Consider the following 17,255-nt stretch of genomic DNA (forward strand, 5'->3'; position numbering starts at 1 on the left):
TTGCCGCCTTCTGCTCATGCACTTCCCTTGTTTTTAATGAGTGAGGGATCTTTACCAAAATGGGGACACATTCCTCTCCCTTTCCATGGCCAGTATTTTTGAGCCTTCAAAAATGCCTAGCTCAACAGGAATGTTTTAAAGTTTCTTCTGAAAGTCAGTAATGAGGGAGGGCATACCACAGATGAAGCAGGGCAAAGGCTAATAGAGTTCTGTCAGGAGAACAAGCTGGTCATCACAAACACTCTTTTCCAACAACACAAGAGACGACTCTACACATGGACATCACCAGATGGGCAACATCGAAATCAGATTGATTATATTCTCTGCAGCCAAAGATGGAGAAGCTCTATACACTCAGCAAAAACAAGACCTGGAGCTGACTGTGGCTCTGATCATCAGCTTCTTATAGCAAAATTCCAGCTTAGACTGAAGAAAGTAGGAAAAACCACTGGGCCAGTAAGATACAATCTAAATCAAATTCCTTATGAATACACAGTTGAAGTGAAAAACAGGTTTAAGGACTTAGATTTGGTGGATAGAGTGCCTGAAGAACTGTGGATGGAGGCTCGTAACATTATACAGGAGGCAGCAATGAAAACCATCCCAATGAAAAAGAAATGCAAGAAAGCAAAGTGGCTGTCCAATGAGGCCTTAAAAATAGCGGTGGAGAGAAGGCAAGCAAAATGCGAGGGAGATAGTGAAAGATACAGGAAATTGAATGCAGATTTCCAAAGAATAGCAAGGAGAGACAAGAGGGCCTTTCTAAACGAAAAATGCAAAGAAATAGAGGAAAATAACAGAATGGGAAAAACCAGAGATCTGTTCAAGAAAATTGGAGATATGAAAGGAACATTTCGTACAAAGATTACCACAATTAAGGACAAAAGTGGAAAGGACCTAACAGAAGCAGAAGACATCAAGAAGAGGTGGCAAGAATACACAGAGGAATTATACCAAAAAGATATGGAGGTCTCATACACCCCAGGTAATGTGGTTGCTGACCTGGAGCCAGACATACTGGAGAGTGAAGTCAAATGGGCCTTAGAAAACCTTGCTAACAACAAGGCCAGTGGAAGTGATGATATTCCAGCTGAACTATTTAAAATTTTAAAAGAGGATGCTGTTAAGGTGCTACACTCAATATGCCAGCAAGTTTGGAAAACTCAGCAGTGGCCAGAGGATTGGAGAAGATCAGTCTACATCCCAATCCCAAAGAAGGGCAGTGCCAAAGAATGCTCCAACTACCGCACAATTGCACTCATTTCACACGCTAGCAAGGTTATGCTTAAAATTCTACAAGGCAGGCTCAAGCAGTATGTGGACCGAGAACTCCCAGAAGTGCAAGCTGGATTTCGAAGGGGCAAAGGAACCAGAGACCAAATTGCAAACATGCGCTGGATTATGGAGAAAGCTAGAGAGTTCCAGAAAAACATCTACTTCTGCTTCATTGACTATGCAAAAGCATTTGACTGTGTCGACCACAGCAAACTATGGCAAGTTCTTAAAGAAATGGGAGTGCCGGATCACCTCATTTGTCTCCTGAGAAATCTCTATGTGGGACAAGAAGCTACAGTTAGAACTGGATATGGAACAACTGATTGGTTCAAAATTGGGAAAGGAGTACGACAAGGCTGTATATTGTCTCCCTGCTTATTTAACTTATATGAAGAATTCATCATGCGAAAGGCTGGACTGGATGAATCCCAAGCCGGAATTAAGATTGCCGGAAAAAATATCAACAACCTCAGATATGCTGATGATACTACCTTGATGGCAGAAAGTGAGGAAGAATTAAAGAACCTTTTAATGAGGGTGAAAGAAGAGAGCGCAAAATATGGTCTGAAGCTCAACATCAAAAAAACTAAGATCATGGCCACTGGTCCCATCACCTCCTGGCAAATAGAAGGGGAAGAACTGGAGGCAGTGAGAGATTTCACTTTCTTGGGTTCCATGATCACTGCAGATGGTGACAGCAGTCACGAAATTAGAAGACGCCTGCTTCTTGGGAGAAAAGCAATGACAAACCTAGACAGCATCTTAAAAAGCAAAGACATCACCTTGCCGACAAAGGTCCGCATAGTTAAAGCTATGGTTTTCCCAGTAGTAATGTACGGAAGTGAGAGCTGGACCATCAAGAAGGCTGATCGCCGTAGAATTGATGCTTTTGAATTATGGTGCTGGAGGAGACTCTTGAGAGTCCCATGGACTGCAAGAAGATCAAACCTATCCATTCTCAAAGAAATCAGCCCTGAGTGCTCACTAGAAGGACAGATCCTGAAGTTGAGGCTCCAGTACTTTGGCCACCTCATGAGAAGAGAAGACTCCCTAGAAAAGACCCTGATGTTGGGAAAGATGGAGGGCACAAGGAGAAGGGGACGACAGAGGATGAGATGGTTGGACAGTGTTCTCGAAGCTACTAACATGAGTTTGGCCAAACTGCGAGAGGCAGTGAGGGATAGGCGTGCCTGGCGTGCTCTGGTCCATGGGGTCACGAAGAGTCGGACACGACTGAACGACTGAACAACAACAACAACATACCACAGATGAGGAACCACCACTGAAAGGGCCCTGTCACAGGTGAACAGCAGCTGGACAGCAACTGGAAGTGACACCACCAACAGAGTGGTACCTCTGCTGCCAGAGGAGAGGTCACTAGTTCCTTGTGTAGTGTATTTATTTTTACTCTCTTCCTCAAATATCAAAATTAAACCTAAGTTGTGAGCCCAGTTTAGATGACCGATTTTACTGATTTCTTTTGAAGATTGCTTCCCAGAATTTTGTAATCTTTTCATAACACTAGCATGCAATTACACACACAGACCCCACAGATACACACAAACCTTAAAACACAATGGAGCAAATCCCAAAAGTAACATAATTGTATATTATACTTGGGCAATGCTTGTAGCTTTTTCATCATCTGTACTGTGATTTGGAGTACTGCAACCTGAATCTCTGTATTGCCTTTGCTTGCTGGGAATTTTTCATCAGCAGTGAGGAACACAGCCTCACTACTCCTCCTGTTTCCTGAACGATAGCACGACTGTTCCATTTGTTAACACAAAACACACACACACTTTTGCATCTCTAGAATTGCTGATAACTCTGGGTTTCCTGTTTTTGAATTAAGGAAGGACCAGTGTCACGAATTCTCATCCACACAGAGGTGCCGGGGTTTGGTGCTTTTGTTTTAAGCCACTTCTTACTCTGACTTAGAAATTATATTTGAAGAGCCTTCCCAAGCCTTTAAAGTTCTTCAGTGCTGAAAGACCTGCAGCTCACCTAAAGATTCAACCTCATTTACCTTGCAAAGTGGGTGGCCCCTTAGGCCCATTTTCCAGTCAGGGAAATGAGGCTGCAGGACCACATCCCAAGACCTGTCCAGTGACTTACTCAGCTAGGTTACAATGGCAAACGAGGACTCGCATCTGTGGCTCTGTCCGCTAGGCTGTGGACCCATGTACAAATGGTGTGCTTTTTGTTATGGAATGCTGGTATCTGTGAAATAAGCCTGGCGTCTGTGCCTTTGACAAGTTACACTGCTGAAAAGTGTGTTCCTGGGCCCTTAATAGGATTATGCAGTCCTAAATGCCACAACACTTTAATATGTGGGTTGGCTGTGCAGCTGAAAATATTTTGCTGTTGATTCAACTACCTCTTAGATTGGTTGCCTGCCATACAGCCACTGCCTTATTGTATGCACTTTCTACAAAGGACACACGTTTTGCTTGGCCCAGCTGTATTTGCGTTGTGCTTGGGCATTCACAGCACCTTCTGCAATGCTGGGTCTGCGCAGATTTGCAGCCTTGGGTGTGTGCATGCAAGCTCTGCCATGTGTCACATGCCTTGGCCCAGCTTGAATGCACAGCTTGTGTGGTGTTCTCCAGGACAGAGCAGTGATTGGTTTGGTCACCAAACTAAAACAAGGAAGAGGGGAGGATTGCATCCAATGTAAGAGCCCAGCTGCATCAGGCCAAAGGTCCATTGAATCCAGCATCTTGTTCCCACAATAGCCAGCCAGATGCCATTCTGCCATCTGCAGAAGAGTGCCATGCAGGCCCCTGGCTCTCCCATTTCATATTCTGCTGGCTGAGGCTGATGGGACTATGAGTCCAATGCAGCTGGAAGGCACCAAGTTCATAAAAGCTCCCTTGCAGCTTGCAGCAATCACCGCTGCTCCTGTTAACCAAGTCAGCCCAAAATATTTATCTACTAGCAGCCCCGTACGTGGCATTGCTCGGACATTGCTAAGAAAGCATAAAATCAACACAGTTGCTTTGATCAGTTCAGTCTGCCATCTTGATTCAAAATGATGTGCAACCATATCCAAACACTGACAGAAACCTGTTCTTTGATCTCGGGGATCGTCATGCAAAATTTAATTATGATATCTTAAGAGGTGCCAAAATGTGTAGTGAACAAGTGAACTAACAACTTTACAAAATATATAGTAAAGGTAAAGGGACCCCTGACTATTAGGTCCAGTCGCGGACGACACTGGGGTTGTGGCACTCATCTCGCTCTATAGGCCGAGGGAACCGGCATACAGCTTCCGGGTCATGTGGCCAGCATGACAAAGCCGCTTATGGCGAACCAGAGCAGTGCACAGAAACGCCGTTTACCTTCCCGCCGGAGCGGTACCTATTTATCTACTTGCACTCTGTGCTTTCAAACTGCTAGGTGGGCAGGAGCAGGGACCAAGCAACAGGAGCTCACCCCGTCACGGGGATTCGAACCACCGACCTTCTGATCAGCAAGCCCTAGGCTCTGTGGTTTAACCCACAGCGCCACCCGCGTCCCAAAAATATATAGTAGATAACTGTAAATTTGGATCACGAATGCCATTGTGGTGAAGCCACATGATAAATGTAATAATACATAAATGATTACATAATGACTAATAAATGTCATAAATAATAATAATGTGGATCTGTGGCAGCAGAAAAATGCAGGCAGCAGTCTTGAACATGGCTCCATCAATGCCGCTCTCTGCAGGGGTGTGGTCATCATTTGTTGGAAGTGGTGGGTGTGGTTCACGCCTTGGTTCCTTCTCTTGAGATACTGACTTCCCTTTCCACCAACAGATCTCACCCTCATGACCTGCCTTTGACCTCGGACATTAACAATCACTCCATCGTCACCGTAATTAGCGGGGAGGAGCACTTTGAGGACTACGGGGAAGGGAATGAGGTGGATCTCTTCTCAGACAGCTTGTGCAACGGAGAAAGTGGCTTCAGCAGTTCATCCTTCCTCTCTCCCAGGTAAAATGGCCAGACCCTGTGTCTCATATTGCTGCATTTTGAACATTTCTCAACTTGCTGGTGCCTGTCTATAAACTTCTTCCATAGCCTGTCTTCAGCACCATCACCACTGGTTGCTGTGTCGAAAGTAACTGCTGCTTATAACTCTGGTTATATGTCTTTGAGCCAGCCGCTAAACCAACCTTTCCCAATATGGTGCCCTTAGTAAAGTTGGACTACAACTCCCATCAGCCCTAGCCAACATGCTATGCTAGTTGAAGCTGATGGGAGTTGTAGTCCAGCAGTATCTGGTGGGCACAGGTTGGCAAAGGCTGCAGTAACCATTGGCCAAAGGGAAATCTATTAGAGACTTGCGGTTAGTAGTATTGGTGAACAGTCATGAGATTGCTCCAGCACACGGCTTCCAGTTCTGTTCTGCTTTAATGGAGGCAGGCCCCACGACAGCAGGAGATTGTTGGTGAAGGAAATACAAGGATGATTGAGGGTAATTATCCTTGCAAATTCCCCCCAGGGATGGAGGGAATGGGCTTCACTCACAGTTCGTCTCGGTACCTGGCTCTTGCTCCGGCATGGAAAGCACTTCACCTGTCAAAAACCCTTCAATGCCACCATTAAGAAGCAGAGGTTTTCCTGTTAGAGTTTAATTGTACTAAAGTACAGGCACGTGATAGAAGAGATGAGATCACAAATTCCGGAGCAAACCCAACTGCAAGGACTTTAAGGTTTGAACTTGAGATAAGACTTCATTCGGTGCAAAAGATGGGGGGGGGGAGCCTACGGTTTCTTTAAATAAAGTTTTCTTCTCTACATTTATGATTCGGCGACCCTCCTCTGAATGTTATTTTAAATTATATTTGTACAAGTGAGGATGGAAGAAATTTGATTATAAATACGGAATATAACATCAAATGAAACTGTGTGTAAAAAAAAGCAAAAAGGGAGGGAAGCGCTATTTTGCAAAAGGTTTATGATGGAAACTTAGAGCTGATTCTTCCCCATTCTTTATTGTTTACGAAGTGAACTGAATAATGCTAAGAGGACTTGGAATTTAATTTAATTGGAAGTATAATTGCTCATATATCTTCAGTTGAAAGGAAGGATGAAAGGAGTCTGAACTGCGAAGGAACTGATAAGGTTTTATTGAGTCATCTACAGTTTGACAGATCACTCTTCTTCCCAGGCTGAGAGGAAAAATGGTGACTACAGGTTATTTATTGGGACAGAGTGACTTTTGCAGCTGTTGTTAAAGTTGCAAAACAATGAAGCACAGGACAGAGTGAGGTATAAATTTCTGGATCAACAATGGGATACCAGCTCCATCCAAGGCATGATGGATAACAACAACAACCGGGGGAAAGAAAGACATAACATCTTACGAGGACAGGAAGAAACACCACGGACAGAATAATTGCCACACACAGGAAGAACAAGGATATAGCTTGAGTTCCTCACTTGTAGTTTTATAAATCATTTACTGTGTCAACACGAATAGAAGTTATTAATACTGCAGTTGTTGTATAAGGGATTATTATTATGACCGGAATGTAATTGAAATAAATAAGATTTTGGAACGCAGAAATAATGCAAACAATCAATCCATCCATCAAATCTAGCATGCAGGGAGCTACTTCATCTAAATTATATAATTTGGTATTTGAACAATTGGTATTAATAATTGTATTATAAATTGGTATTGTTATAATGGGGCTATTATTAGACTGTAATTGAAGACTAATAAAAAAATTGCTCCAGAACATACATCCAGATCACAGCTCCACAAGCACTTGGGTGTACTTTCAGCAGCGGCACACTAGCATATCAAACGTGGGTCAGGTGGCGAATGGGAAGGTCTGGTTGTTTCAGCACGTTCCCAGCACTGCCTGGTCGCACTGTCTCCACATTCTCAGCACTCACCACCCAGTCGGCGTTAGCTTGGCTATTGGGTACTTCCACCAAACAGGTTTTTGCTGGTATCGAGTTGGCTTGTTTACCAGCCTGATACTCTGAAGCCGTCAGGGCACACCTTGCCACAGTTTTCTCCCCTCTGTGTGCTGAATGTGCAGGAGAATAGCTGTGAGCCAACAACACACAGGCAGCATGAAGAAAATGACTGTGCTACGTAGCAAGCTGCACCATCCCAAGTTAGATCGTTGGTCCATCTGGCTCAATCTTGTCTATACTTACTGGCTCTGCAGGATTTTTGAGAGAGCTCTTTCCCCGTTCTACCTGGAGATTTAACCTGACAGCATCCACACGAAAAGCAGAGGTGCTCTGCCTTTGCAAACATAGGAATGTGCCTTGCACTGAGTCAGACCATTGATCCATCTTGCTTGGTATTGTCTACACTGACTCGCTGCAGATTTCCAGAGTTTCAGAGAAGGGTCCTTCCCAGCCCGACCTTATGCATGGAAAGCAGATGCTCTACCACTGAGCTATGACAAAAAGCCCATAAATCCTGCTTCTCTCCCCTCTGCAGATCCATATAAATGTGTTCTAAGCAGCAGGGAGAAAATGATTTGTGTGAGAGATACTTTCTTTGGCTGCACGAAATAGCTATGGAAGATGATGGGTGTCGCATACCTTCTCTGATGCCTTCTGAGCAGAATAAAGCACCTTTCTTCTGCCTTTCCCATGCAGTCCATAGAGAGGCCTTCATTTTAGGGCATTTCTCCCATATCTGTGCAGATGTTTCTCTACCTGGATTACATGTGCCTGCGGCACACAGGTCATCATGCCCTGTGCTCTTGGCATGCAAATGGGTCCAGGTTTCCAGGTGTGCTAACAAATCACCCCAATAGCTTGGTGCAAACACATCTTCACTCCATGCAAAGAAACGAGGACTTTGATGGGATCTAAGTAAGGCCATGTGCAGATTGACCATACATTGGTGCCAAATGAACCTGCTGGGAAACGAGGCAAGCAGGAGGAGCCAGCTTGTCATAGGAACTGAGGAAGCTGCCTTATCAGACCACCGGTTTGCAACAGCTCTCCTGGATTTCAAGCAAGCGTCTCTCCTAGTGTCTAGCTCACAGATGCCTGGAATTGAACCTGGGGCTGTCTGGTCCTAAGGCTGTTTGCCAAAGGGGATGCCCCTGAAAGATGCTGAGCTGGGCTCTGGCTACTGGACGCTAACAGCTTGTGTGGTTGTTGACAGGATGCTTGGCGCTGGCTAGTCCTGCTGAGCGAGCAGGAGAAAATAGGGAGAGTTGCACAAATGGGTTGAAGGGCTTCCTGTTGTCAGTGGTCCAGCAGGAGCAGGGATTTCCTATGGAGATGTGAACAGGAAGATGCATCTTACTCCTCTCAGAAGCTGCTAACTTGTCCCAGCAAGCAAGTCGACTGCATGCAAATATGTCCTCTACTCTCTGCCCTCCTGGTGCCCTCCTGAGGTTGTTATACTTAAGGATAGGTGGATCTGTCAGTTGACTTCTCTCTGCTTCTCATTTTTTCCAACCTTCAATTCAGTTCTCTTCATTTCTGCAGCAATTTGTATTTTTTTTAAAAAACAAACAAAAACAAAACCCTTCATTTAAATCCCAAGTGGAAATACAAAAAACAAACAAAACAAAACAAAATCTGGAAATACAGGAGGGGTGGCAAAACACCCCAAGCTCAGCGACCACAGAATGTTTGTTTATTGTGGGATGGGGGAGAGGAGGGAATGGAGAGGTGGACTCCTGAACAGCCACACTCCATGCTGCAACACAATGGTGGTGTAGCTTGAGAATGACTTGAGCATCTCTCTGTGCTGAACAGAGTGCGTCTTCTATTTGCGGTTTGGTTTCGCTCTCTTCTCCCAGTCTTCCCCACAGTGCTGCCCTTACTTAAGCAAAAGCAACAGCTGTAGCATTTACAGAGAGAGGAACAATTTGCTTTGCAACTTGTGCAGAGGTGGTTGTCGAGTCCAGATTTCCAGAGTAGAGTGTTTCTGCATTTAACAAGTTGCAAGTTTTCCTGCTCTCAAGGAAGGAGCATTTCACTCCAAATCGTGTGGAGCTAAATGAAAAGTGTTGTATCAGTCAGCACCAGAGCTTGTTCTTCTCTAGGTTTGATTCTTCATTGTGCTTTTTTCCTCCTCCTTGCAAACTTTAGCTCCTGCTAGGCCGCAGTGTTCAAAAATTATTATTTTTTTAAGAGTGAATGACTTCTTTGGGGGTAGGAAGGGGATCAATTGTGGGAGTTTGTTGCACATTTTAGAACAACTTCATCTGAAATCAGTAGCTTGGTATAAGGATGCTGTTATGCATACAGTGCCAAAGCTTTTTGATGGCACACCAAGAAGTGTTAAGCTCCTGTAGTTTGCAATGGCTTCAGTTCTGGCACCATAGGTCAGCATGTTTGGGCATCTGCCACAGACCCACATATTCCTGCAGGGGTCCCTCTGACAAGAGCCCCCTGGATCAGCTGCAGTAAAGGATGCACATTCACTGAGGGGGCACAAAGAGGGGGTCTTTCCCCAGGGCCTTCCAAACCCCAGAACTGATGCTGCTTGGCTTGTTGATTCTTTCCACCCAAATAGATGCTTGCAGCCTCCTCTTGAGATGTAAGTTGCTCAGCAAAACAGTAGGAACTGAGCCAAGTCGTTTACTGTCTTTCCAGGTGTTTGTAAATTTAACCTTGTTTCCACCAACTCACACCTCTGTGTGTCTATGTTTGTGTTTGCGTGTGCGTGTGTTTAAATTAAACCTCTCCTTTGTGGTTTTCACCATTAACCTTATCTTTGATTTAAACCGCGTGGCTTCCAGAAGTTTATTTCAGTGGAGGGGAGGTATAACCACCTGCCTCTCAAACATATTTTAAATCCTTACTGCAATTTTTTTTTTTAGTTGTCACAGTACCAAAAATGGCTGCCACAGATCACATGCAACTACGTTGGCTTGGGGAGAGTTCCAAGGGTCACACAGAATAGCCTGGAGGGCTGTATTTGGCTCATGGGTTTGACGTTACCCATCCAGTATCCTATATAGTGTGGGTGGGATCTGTCTCTTCTGATAATGAGCTTTGCAATGGCTTCTAGCAAGACAGATGAGCACCAGTTGGGACACTCTATTGCAAGTATTCCCAAACTGCGGTTCACAGACCACCAGTGGTCTGCAAACTTCATTTAGGTGGCTCACGGCATATTGTCTATGGATTTGTGGTTGAAGATGAGAGAAGGCACATGCACCACATTAAATATTGATTTATAATGGTATTTTTCTTGATGCTTTTTTAATTGGAAAAAAATACCAACTGAGCACAAGCACTGAAGTGTGGGGAGAGACTGAAAGTTGTTAAAATCCATAGGAAGGAAAATGTGGATCCAACCATATATTAGGGAATGCTGCAGTTTGTCCTGTAGGGTCTTCGTTTGCGTGCTGGATGAGTGTCCACCAGTTCATGGAATTCAAATTATAATACAATGAAATTCAAATTAAAAGAAATAAAAGAAGCAGTAGTAATACAATTAAAAATCATGCACAGCGCATTACAATTTCTGCAATAGGCAGAAAAATAATGAAGTGGTCTTCTAAGACTCAGCAAATCTTCAAGTGATTCGTGGGGTGAAGTGGCAGTTTGTTGGAAAGAGGCGGCAAATCATTATCTCCTTGAAATGGCATTAACTAGCCCATGTCTTCCTTTTACAAAACACCACCTGCCTCCAAAATTGGCTGCTTGAGAGCATCCATCTTCTCTTTCAACTTCTGGAAGCCACAGGTGGAATCGAGGGGCTGTGCCTGAATGTTCTCCTCTTTTTACAAGAATGACACACTTGTGATTTTTCTAGCACCAACCCACTTGCGGCGAAACTGCACAGCATTATCACTGACGAGGCGTTTGAGTTTTACTGTACCCAGTGCCACAAACAAATCAACCGCCTCGAGGACCTGTCTGCTCGCCTAAATGATCTTGAAATGAATAGGTAACTCGTTTGGGGCATGAGACACTCTTCTGTTTAAAGTTGCATGATTTATATGTTGTTGGGAAAGTAGGACTCGCATGGTTTGCTAAGCAAAGGTGCTCGCTTTTTTTCCTTCCTCCTTTATTTTTTAACAAATCACGTCTGTAGTACGTACAGAGGAAGGGCCTTGAACTGTTGTTGTCTATTGGCGAAGGCTGAACTGTGAATCAGGAAGTCCCCAGTTCGAATTTAGCCTCTGCCCGTCTGCCTACCAGGCAGCTTTAAGTGATATTTGGCCTCTGTTATTGAAACCATTTGATATTTGGGGCGCTTATGCTGCAGGGCGGGCCTATTTCATTAGAGGTTTGCCAAATTGGTTGGTTGGTTTATTTCACAAGATTTATTTATACACCACTCGACTGTAATAAAATAAAACCCCAGAGCTTATTTACAAAAAGAACAAAATTAAAACAGCTAAGTGTGATGATGGAGCAGCTTGCCTGCCAAAATGTATTATTCAGTTGTGGTTTTCTCCACCCTCACCCCCATCCTCTTAGTAATATCAAGTCCACCATTTTCTTGCATAAGATAGGAACATAGGGTTTTGGCCCCCTGAGTCATACTCAAGAGTGGACCCATTGCAATAGATCCGAGTTAGTTTTGTCCATTAATTTCAGTGAATCGGCTCTTAAGTAGAACTTGGCATTGGAGACAAGCCATAGGAAGTTGCCTTATACTGAGTCAGGCTGTTGACCCCTTTATCTCAGTTATGGTCTGGGTCTGTCCAGGATTTCAGGCAGGGGCCCCTCCCAGCCCTATCAGGAGATGCCAGAGATTGAACCCGGGACCTTCTGCATGCAAAGCCCTCTTCACTGCCTGTATGTATCTGTTCAGGGAGGAAGGCTGTTTCTCAATAGCAGTCTTGATCACTGGCTGCTGAAAATGCACATCAGTGTCTGCACAACTTGCACTCAGTTGACTGCCCTTAAAAAAAGATGCTGGGAGACGGAGGTGTTTGTTAGCACTGCATTTGAAAACGCCCTGTCTCTAGCCCTTCAAAACCAGGAAGAGCACTGCCAGTGGGAATCCTCCTTTTTGCATTTTCTCTGCTCTGCAATTAATCTCATTTGCATGAACTAATCTGTGTGTGTGTGTGTGTGTGTGTGTGTGTGTATGAAGCAAATGTGGCGTTTCTGGATTCCTCCTTGGTGCCTTTGTGATCTACGCTGGCCTAAGGAGAACGGGGCGTTGGGAATGGCAGCAGCTAGCGAAAGAGGTGGGGGGCTTCAAGCAAGACGAGGCGATGGAGGTTTTAGAAAGCAGGTTGAGAATTGTAGATGAATATGTTGGGCTGGCTTGGTAAATGGAGACCATAGCGATCGCTGCAAGCCATGAGGCAGCTGTCACCAATCTAGCCCCCTCCACCTGCTTTGGATAGCAACTCTCATCAGCCTCTGTCAGCACATATGTTGGCAAGTGTTGGGAAAAGCCATGGCAGAAGGCATGGAGTTGGGTATGGCAGATGGGAGGAGGAGATGAAGCAAATAAGAAGAACATGAGAGGCCTTGCAGCAGTGCAATCCTATGCAGGTCTACTCAACAAGTAAGCTTAATTGAGTACGTGTGCAGGTTTGTAGTCTTGTCAATTAATCTACTGCATTTACACGAATCTAATGTGCCATCGAATCTAACGCGCACCCTAATTTTCATGACATAATTTGGCCAAAAAAGGTGCGCATTACATTTGAGTATTGTCCACACAATGACTGGCAGTAGTTTTTCAGGCAGGGCTCTTCCCCAGTCCTTATTTGGAAATGCTGGGCGTTGAACCTGTGACCTTCTGCATGCAAAGCAGGTGTCCTGCCACTCAGATACAGCCCCTTCCAGCCTGAAGGAAATGATTGCATTAGATTGGTGTGGTGAGATCAAAGGCTTATGACAGCATTGCAAACATTGCAAATGGAGATGTCATGTATTCCGAGAACCCTCTTTTCTTGCTTCATATATTTCCAGCAATTATATTATGCTGCATGTCCAACACCCCTAACTCCTTCTGGTGGATGTTCACAAGGGGAATTCACATGATCGGAAGGCATGGAGGTGGGGAAGAGACGGTGTGACAGTGGAGGCTGGTATATCAGGGCAAGTGGAGCACTGCCCCTCTAACCTCAGCCTACCCTCAGCCAGCCCCCACCTCCCCTCTCTCTGACACATTGCCAGTCCAAGGAATGGCACAGCCAATCAGCTACCTTCTCCTTAGGCTCCGGGTTGCCCCATGTCGCACTCAGCAGGGGAGGAGGAGGGCGACAAAAGTTGGCTTTGACTCTAGTTCTGGCTGTAACTGTCATTGGCTCTGGCTCTACCTACTGTTGGTCCCTCCCCCTGTCTTCCGCCTTACCAGTTCAAGTGGGCACCAGCCACCTCTGAACATGGCAAGGATGTATTGGTGCCATGTGCCGCTGTCAACAGAGACCTGTGGCTACTGCTGGCTGCGTGTGCCTGTATGACATGCCTACTGCTAAAGTGGTGGGTTCAAATCCATGTTGACATTTTTACACGCAGATGCCTCCCCTTTCTCTCCACTGGAACTTGAATTGTAAATGCCAAGAAGAGGCTGACCTTTGTTTGCATGTTTCTCTGTACAGCATTGCACACATTAAGGGTGCTATATATAGACTCTCAGCATTGAAAAGAACCTCCAATACCTTTTAGTAACACTCTGTTGATGCAAGAAACCCACTCCTACAGCTTGTCTGATAGGCGGCTACCCAGCTTCTGCTTAAAAACTTATCACAAAGGTCAATCCATTGGTCTCTCTGTGTTTGAATATATTATGTTCTGCTCTTAAGGACCAGCCCTACCATTAGGCAAAGTGAAGCAGTCGCCTCAGGTGGTGGATGCTGGCAGGTGGGCGGTGGCGGCAGCGCCAGCACCTTCAGCCATTCCTGCTGAGCCTCCTGGGCATTCTCCTCTGGTGGAGGTCAGAGCTGTGTGTGCTAGAGACTTGTTATGCACCCCCTAAACTAGCCTGCTGCCTTCATGTGTGGTGGAGGACACAATCCCTTTCCCAGTGTTGAAGCAAGATTAAAGTCCCAGTCCAGGCCACACCTGTGCCAAACATTTAAAGCAGTGTTTTTCAACCTTTTTTGGGCAAAGGCACACTTGTTTCATGAAAAAAATCACGAGGCACACCACCATTAGAAAATGTTAAAAAATGTTAAAAAATTTAACTCTGTGCCTATATTGACTATATATAAAGTAATTTTTCAATTTTTCCCACGGCACACCAGGCAACATCTCGCGGCACACTAGTGTGCCGCGGAACAGTGGTTGAAAAACACTGATTTAAAGCACTATGCTGCCACGTTAACAGCCATGGCTTATCCCAAAGCATTCTGGGAATTGTCATTTGTTATGGGTTCTGAGAGTTGTTAGGAGACCCCCTCTTCCTCTCACAGAGCTACAGTTCCCCAAGTGCTTTAACAATCAATTCACCTTTCCCAGTGAACCCTGAGAGAAGCCCTGGCTGTTAATGTGGCACCATAGTGCTTTAAATGTATGGTGCAGATGTGACTCCGGTCAGATTCTGCTCTTGGAATTGTGGGAGATGGGGGACAGGTGCCCTCTTGTCCTTTGCCTCAGTGAGTAAAAATATTTTGGGCAAGCTGTTGCTTCTGAGTGTTATATATCTTAACAGTTACAACATATTCCCTGAAACAGATATACACACCTCTAGAGGTTAGAAAAGGTGATGCCGCGATTTGGGCTAGAAACCTTTTTCCTAGGGGTGACCTTTAAGAGTTCCCTCAGCCCCCCTACGTATTGGGTTTGGGTTCTCCTCTCCCACCTTCTTGTCCTGGTTCCAGTCATCCTTCTGGCCCCTTCTCCTCTTTCTCTGACAGAAGCTCCTGCTTAGAAAGCCGGCCAAGGCACATCCAGGCTTGGTTTGTAGTGGGGCTTTTTCAGGTGTGTGCAGTTGGCTTCACCTCTGTGTGCCACAGAACTTTTCTGTGGTGCGCCTGTTTAAGGTACATTGCTTGGCACTCCCTGCACCTTGCTAGCGGGGGTTCAGATGCCTGCTTGGCTAACAGGTGGGTTTAAATCCAGCAGAAGCCAAAAGTCCCACCACGCTCAAGTTCTATTCTTAGCCTCGGGATCTGTTTTCAGGACTGGCCAGTGAACGGACGCGGGGGGGGGGGAGCGGCGGATGCTCCTGCAAGCACCACAGAGGGCTCGTTTTGTTCCGTTCCGATGTTGCAGTGCTGCTAAAAACGTGTGCAGAAAAGATGTTGCCTCTGGCTGGGTTTAGATTTGGGGCGGGATGGGGTGGGACATGCAGTGCATGGCCTGGGTGTGCTGTGTTGTGCATTTGTGCCGTGAATTGTAAAGGATATGCCCCTGCCGCTCTGTCTTCGCTTGCTTCCTGTTTCGCTTGTTGCTCTTGGGTGTCAGTTTTCCTGACTTAGTTTTCCTGTTGTTCATTCCACAGTCCAAATAAGAGGCTCTCAAGCAAGAAGGTAGCCAGGTACGCTCTGATGTTCCTTTTACTCTCCCTGCGCTTGCTCTCGAAGCCCACTCCACGGCTTCCTTGCATGAGTTCCCCCCCCCCCCACGTGTGCTGGGGATCACTCTTTCTCTTTCCACCTTCTCTTTTCAGTGACTGCATGAGGACAGTTTCTTTCCTTGTTTTTTAAAAAAAGAATATTTCCTGAGCAGTTACGTCTTTTGCCGTTGCATGCTAGAAGTGCATGCGGGTGGTCTTTGTTTGGTATGTTTTCTCCTTGTCCCAGAGGGAATGGATGAAGTACTCCTGGAGGCTCTATTTATATTTTCTTGGATTTGAGGAGTCTTGCAGCTTGGGGGTTGTCATTTTTTTACTTGTCTGCTGGGGGCTGGTGGAGAAGGGGGACACAGCAAAACCTGCATTTCCACACAGAGGAGGGGGCTTCTCTCCTCCCTGTAGCCTGTTTGGTTTCTATGCTGGGTGCACGGGAGGGCCAGATTGCATGACTTATCCTCCATCCACCCTACTCACTGACATGCTGCTCCTTGTTACCAGTCTAGCACTTAAATTTGGAAGGCTACCTTGTTTCAGGGGTAAAAGCTGTAAGGCTTCTGCCCAGCGTACCTTGGGAGACTGCTTTCTCCATGTGGGGATCTCCTGTTAAAGCATCTCAGACATCCACCAGAACACACTTTGTCTTAATGACTATCCTCTACACATTGCTTGCAAAAAGAACAAAGTGTGAGAAAAGGCATTCTTAGGGCTTCTTCCTGCTCTCGCTCGCTCTCTTCCTTCAACCAGAGCATGTGGATACCCATTTGTTGGTCTGCCCTTCAGGACTCATGATTAAACTATGAAAGTTGCACAAGGAGTGGGTGTTCTTCACTGGATTAGGTGTTGCTTTTGCTGCCATTTTGGGTCTTGGAAAAGGGGTTAGCTTTAATCAGAGTAACCCACTGAAATTAATGGACATGATGAACTTAGTTCCTTTATTTTCAATAGGTCTACTCTGACTAAAACTTAGGTGGATACATCTAAGAAGGTAAAATACCAGCAACTGCCTCCCCCAAAGTAGGTGATACACACACACACACACGCACACACAAAAACACACACTCCTCTATCTGTTTTTAAATTCTATTCTATTTATTACATTGATACCCAACCTGAACCTCTGAAGAGATGGAGCATTTAAAAACTACATGGGAGGGACTACTCACACACCCCTGCCCCAGGTGACACCCATGAGAGGTGCCAATGAGATTGGAGTTTTTACTTCACTTTCCTCGTTTATTGGGGGGCAGGATGCAGCTCACCAAGCCTCTTGCGCTAGCTGGCCAGTGGGATCAGTTTCTTTCCGACATGCACACTGGTTGGGACAATATTGATTGCCCAGTCACCGCTGTATTCTCCTCCTGCCACCACAGCCAGAGGTAACTAACATGGCATCCTCCAAATAAATGCTGCTGGGCCCCAACTTTCATCAGCCCCACCTAACATGGACTAGTGGTTAGGGATGATGGGAGCTGTAGTCCAGCAACTTCTGGGTTAGGTTGGCTATCCCTGCTATATGACCTGGCTCAAATTTAATGGGCCATCAGGGAGGAGGC

The 17,255-nt window shown here is 45.6% G+C and overlaps 1 protein-coding gene across 4 annotated transcripts in view; it reads left to right on the forward strand.

Annotated features, from left to right (window-relative positions):
- Window positions 1-17,255, forward strand: part of RAB11FIP3 (RAB11 family interacting protein 3) — an 82,148-nt gene that overhangs the window by 54,659 nt on the left and 10,234 nt on the right. For 2 of the 4 annotated variants that reach the window (XM_033167761.1, XM_033167763.1), the window contains exons 5-7: window positions 5,085-5,261; window positions 11,029-11,163; window positions 15,631-15,666. In XM_033167761.1, coding sequence (XP_033023652.1) covers window positions 5,085-5,261; window positions 11,029-11,163; window positions 15,631-15,666 — 348 coding nt within the window. The remainder of the gene's footprint in view (window positions 1-5,084; window positions 5,262-11,028; window positions 11,164-15,630; window positions 15,667-17,255) is intronic. The other 2 variants (XM_033167762.1, XM_033167764.1) reach the window with 1 other exon arrangement.

This window comes from Lacerta agilis, chromosome 13 (assembly GCF_009819535.1).
Source record: "Lacerta agilis isolate rLacAgi1 chromosome 13, rLacAgi1.pri, whole genome shotgun sequence".
NCBI classification, from domain to species: Eukaryota; Metazoa; Chordata; class Lepidosauria; order Squamata; family Lacertidae; genus Lacerta; species Lacerta agilis.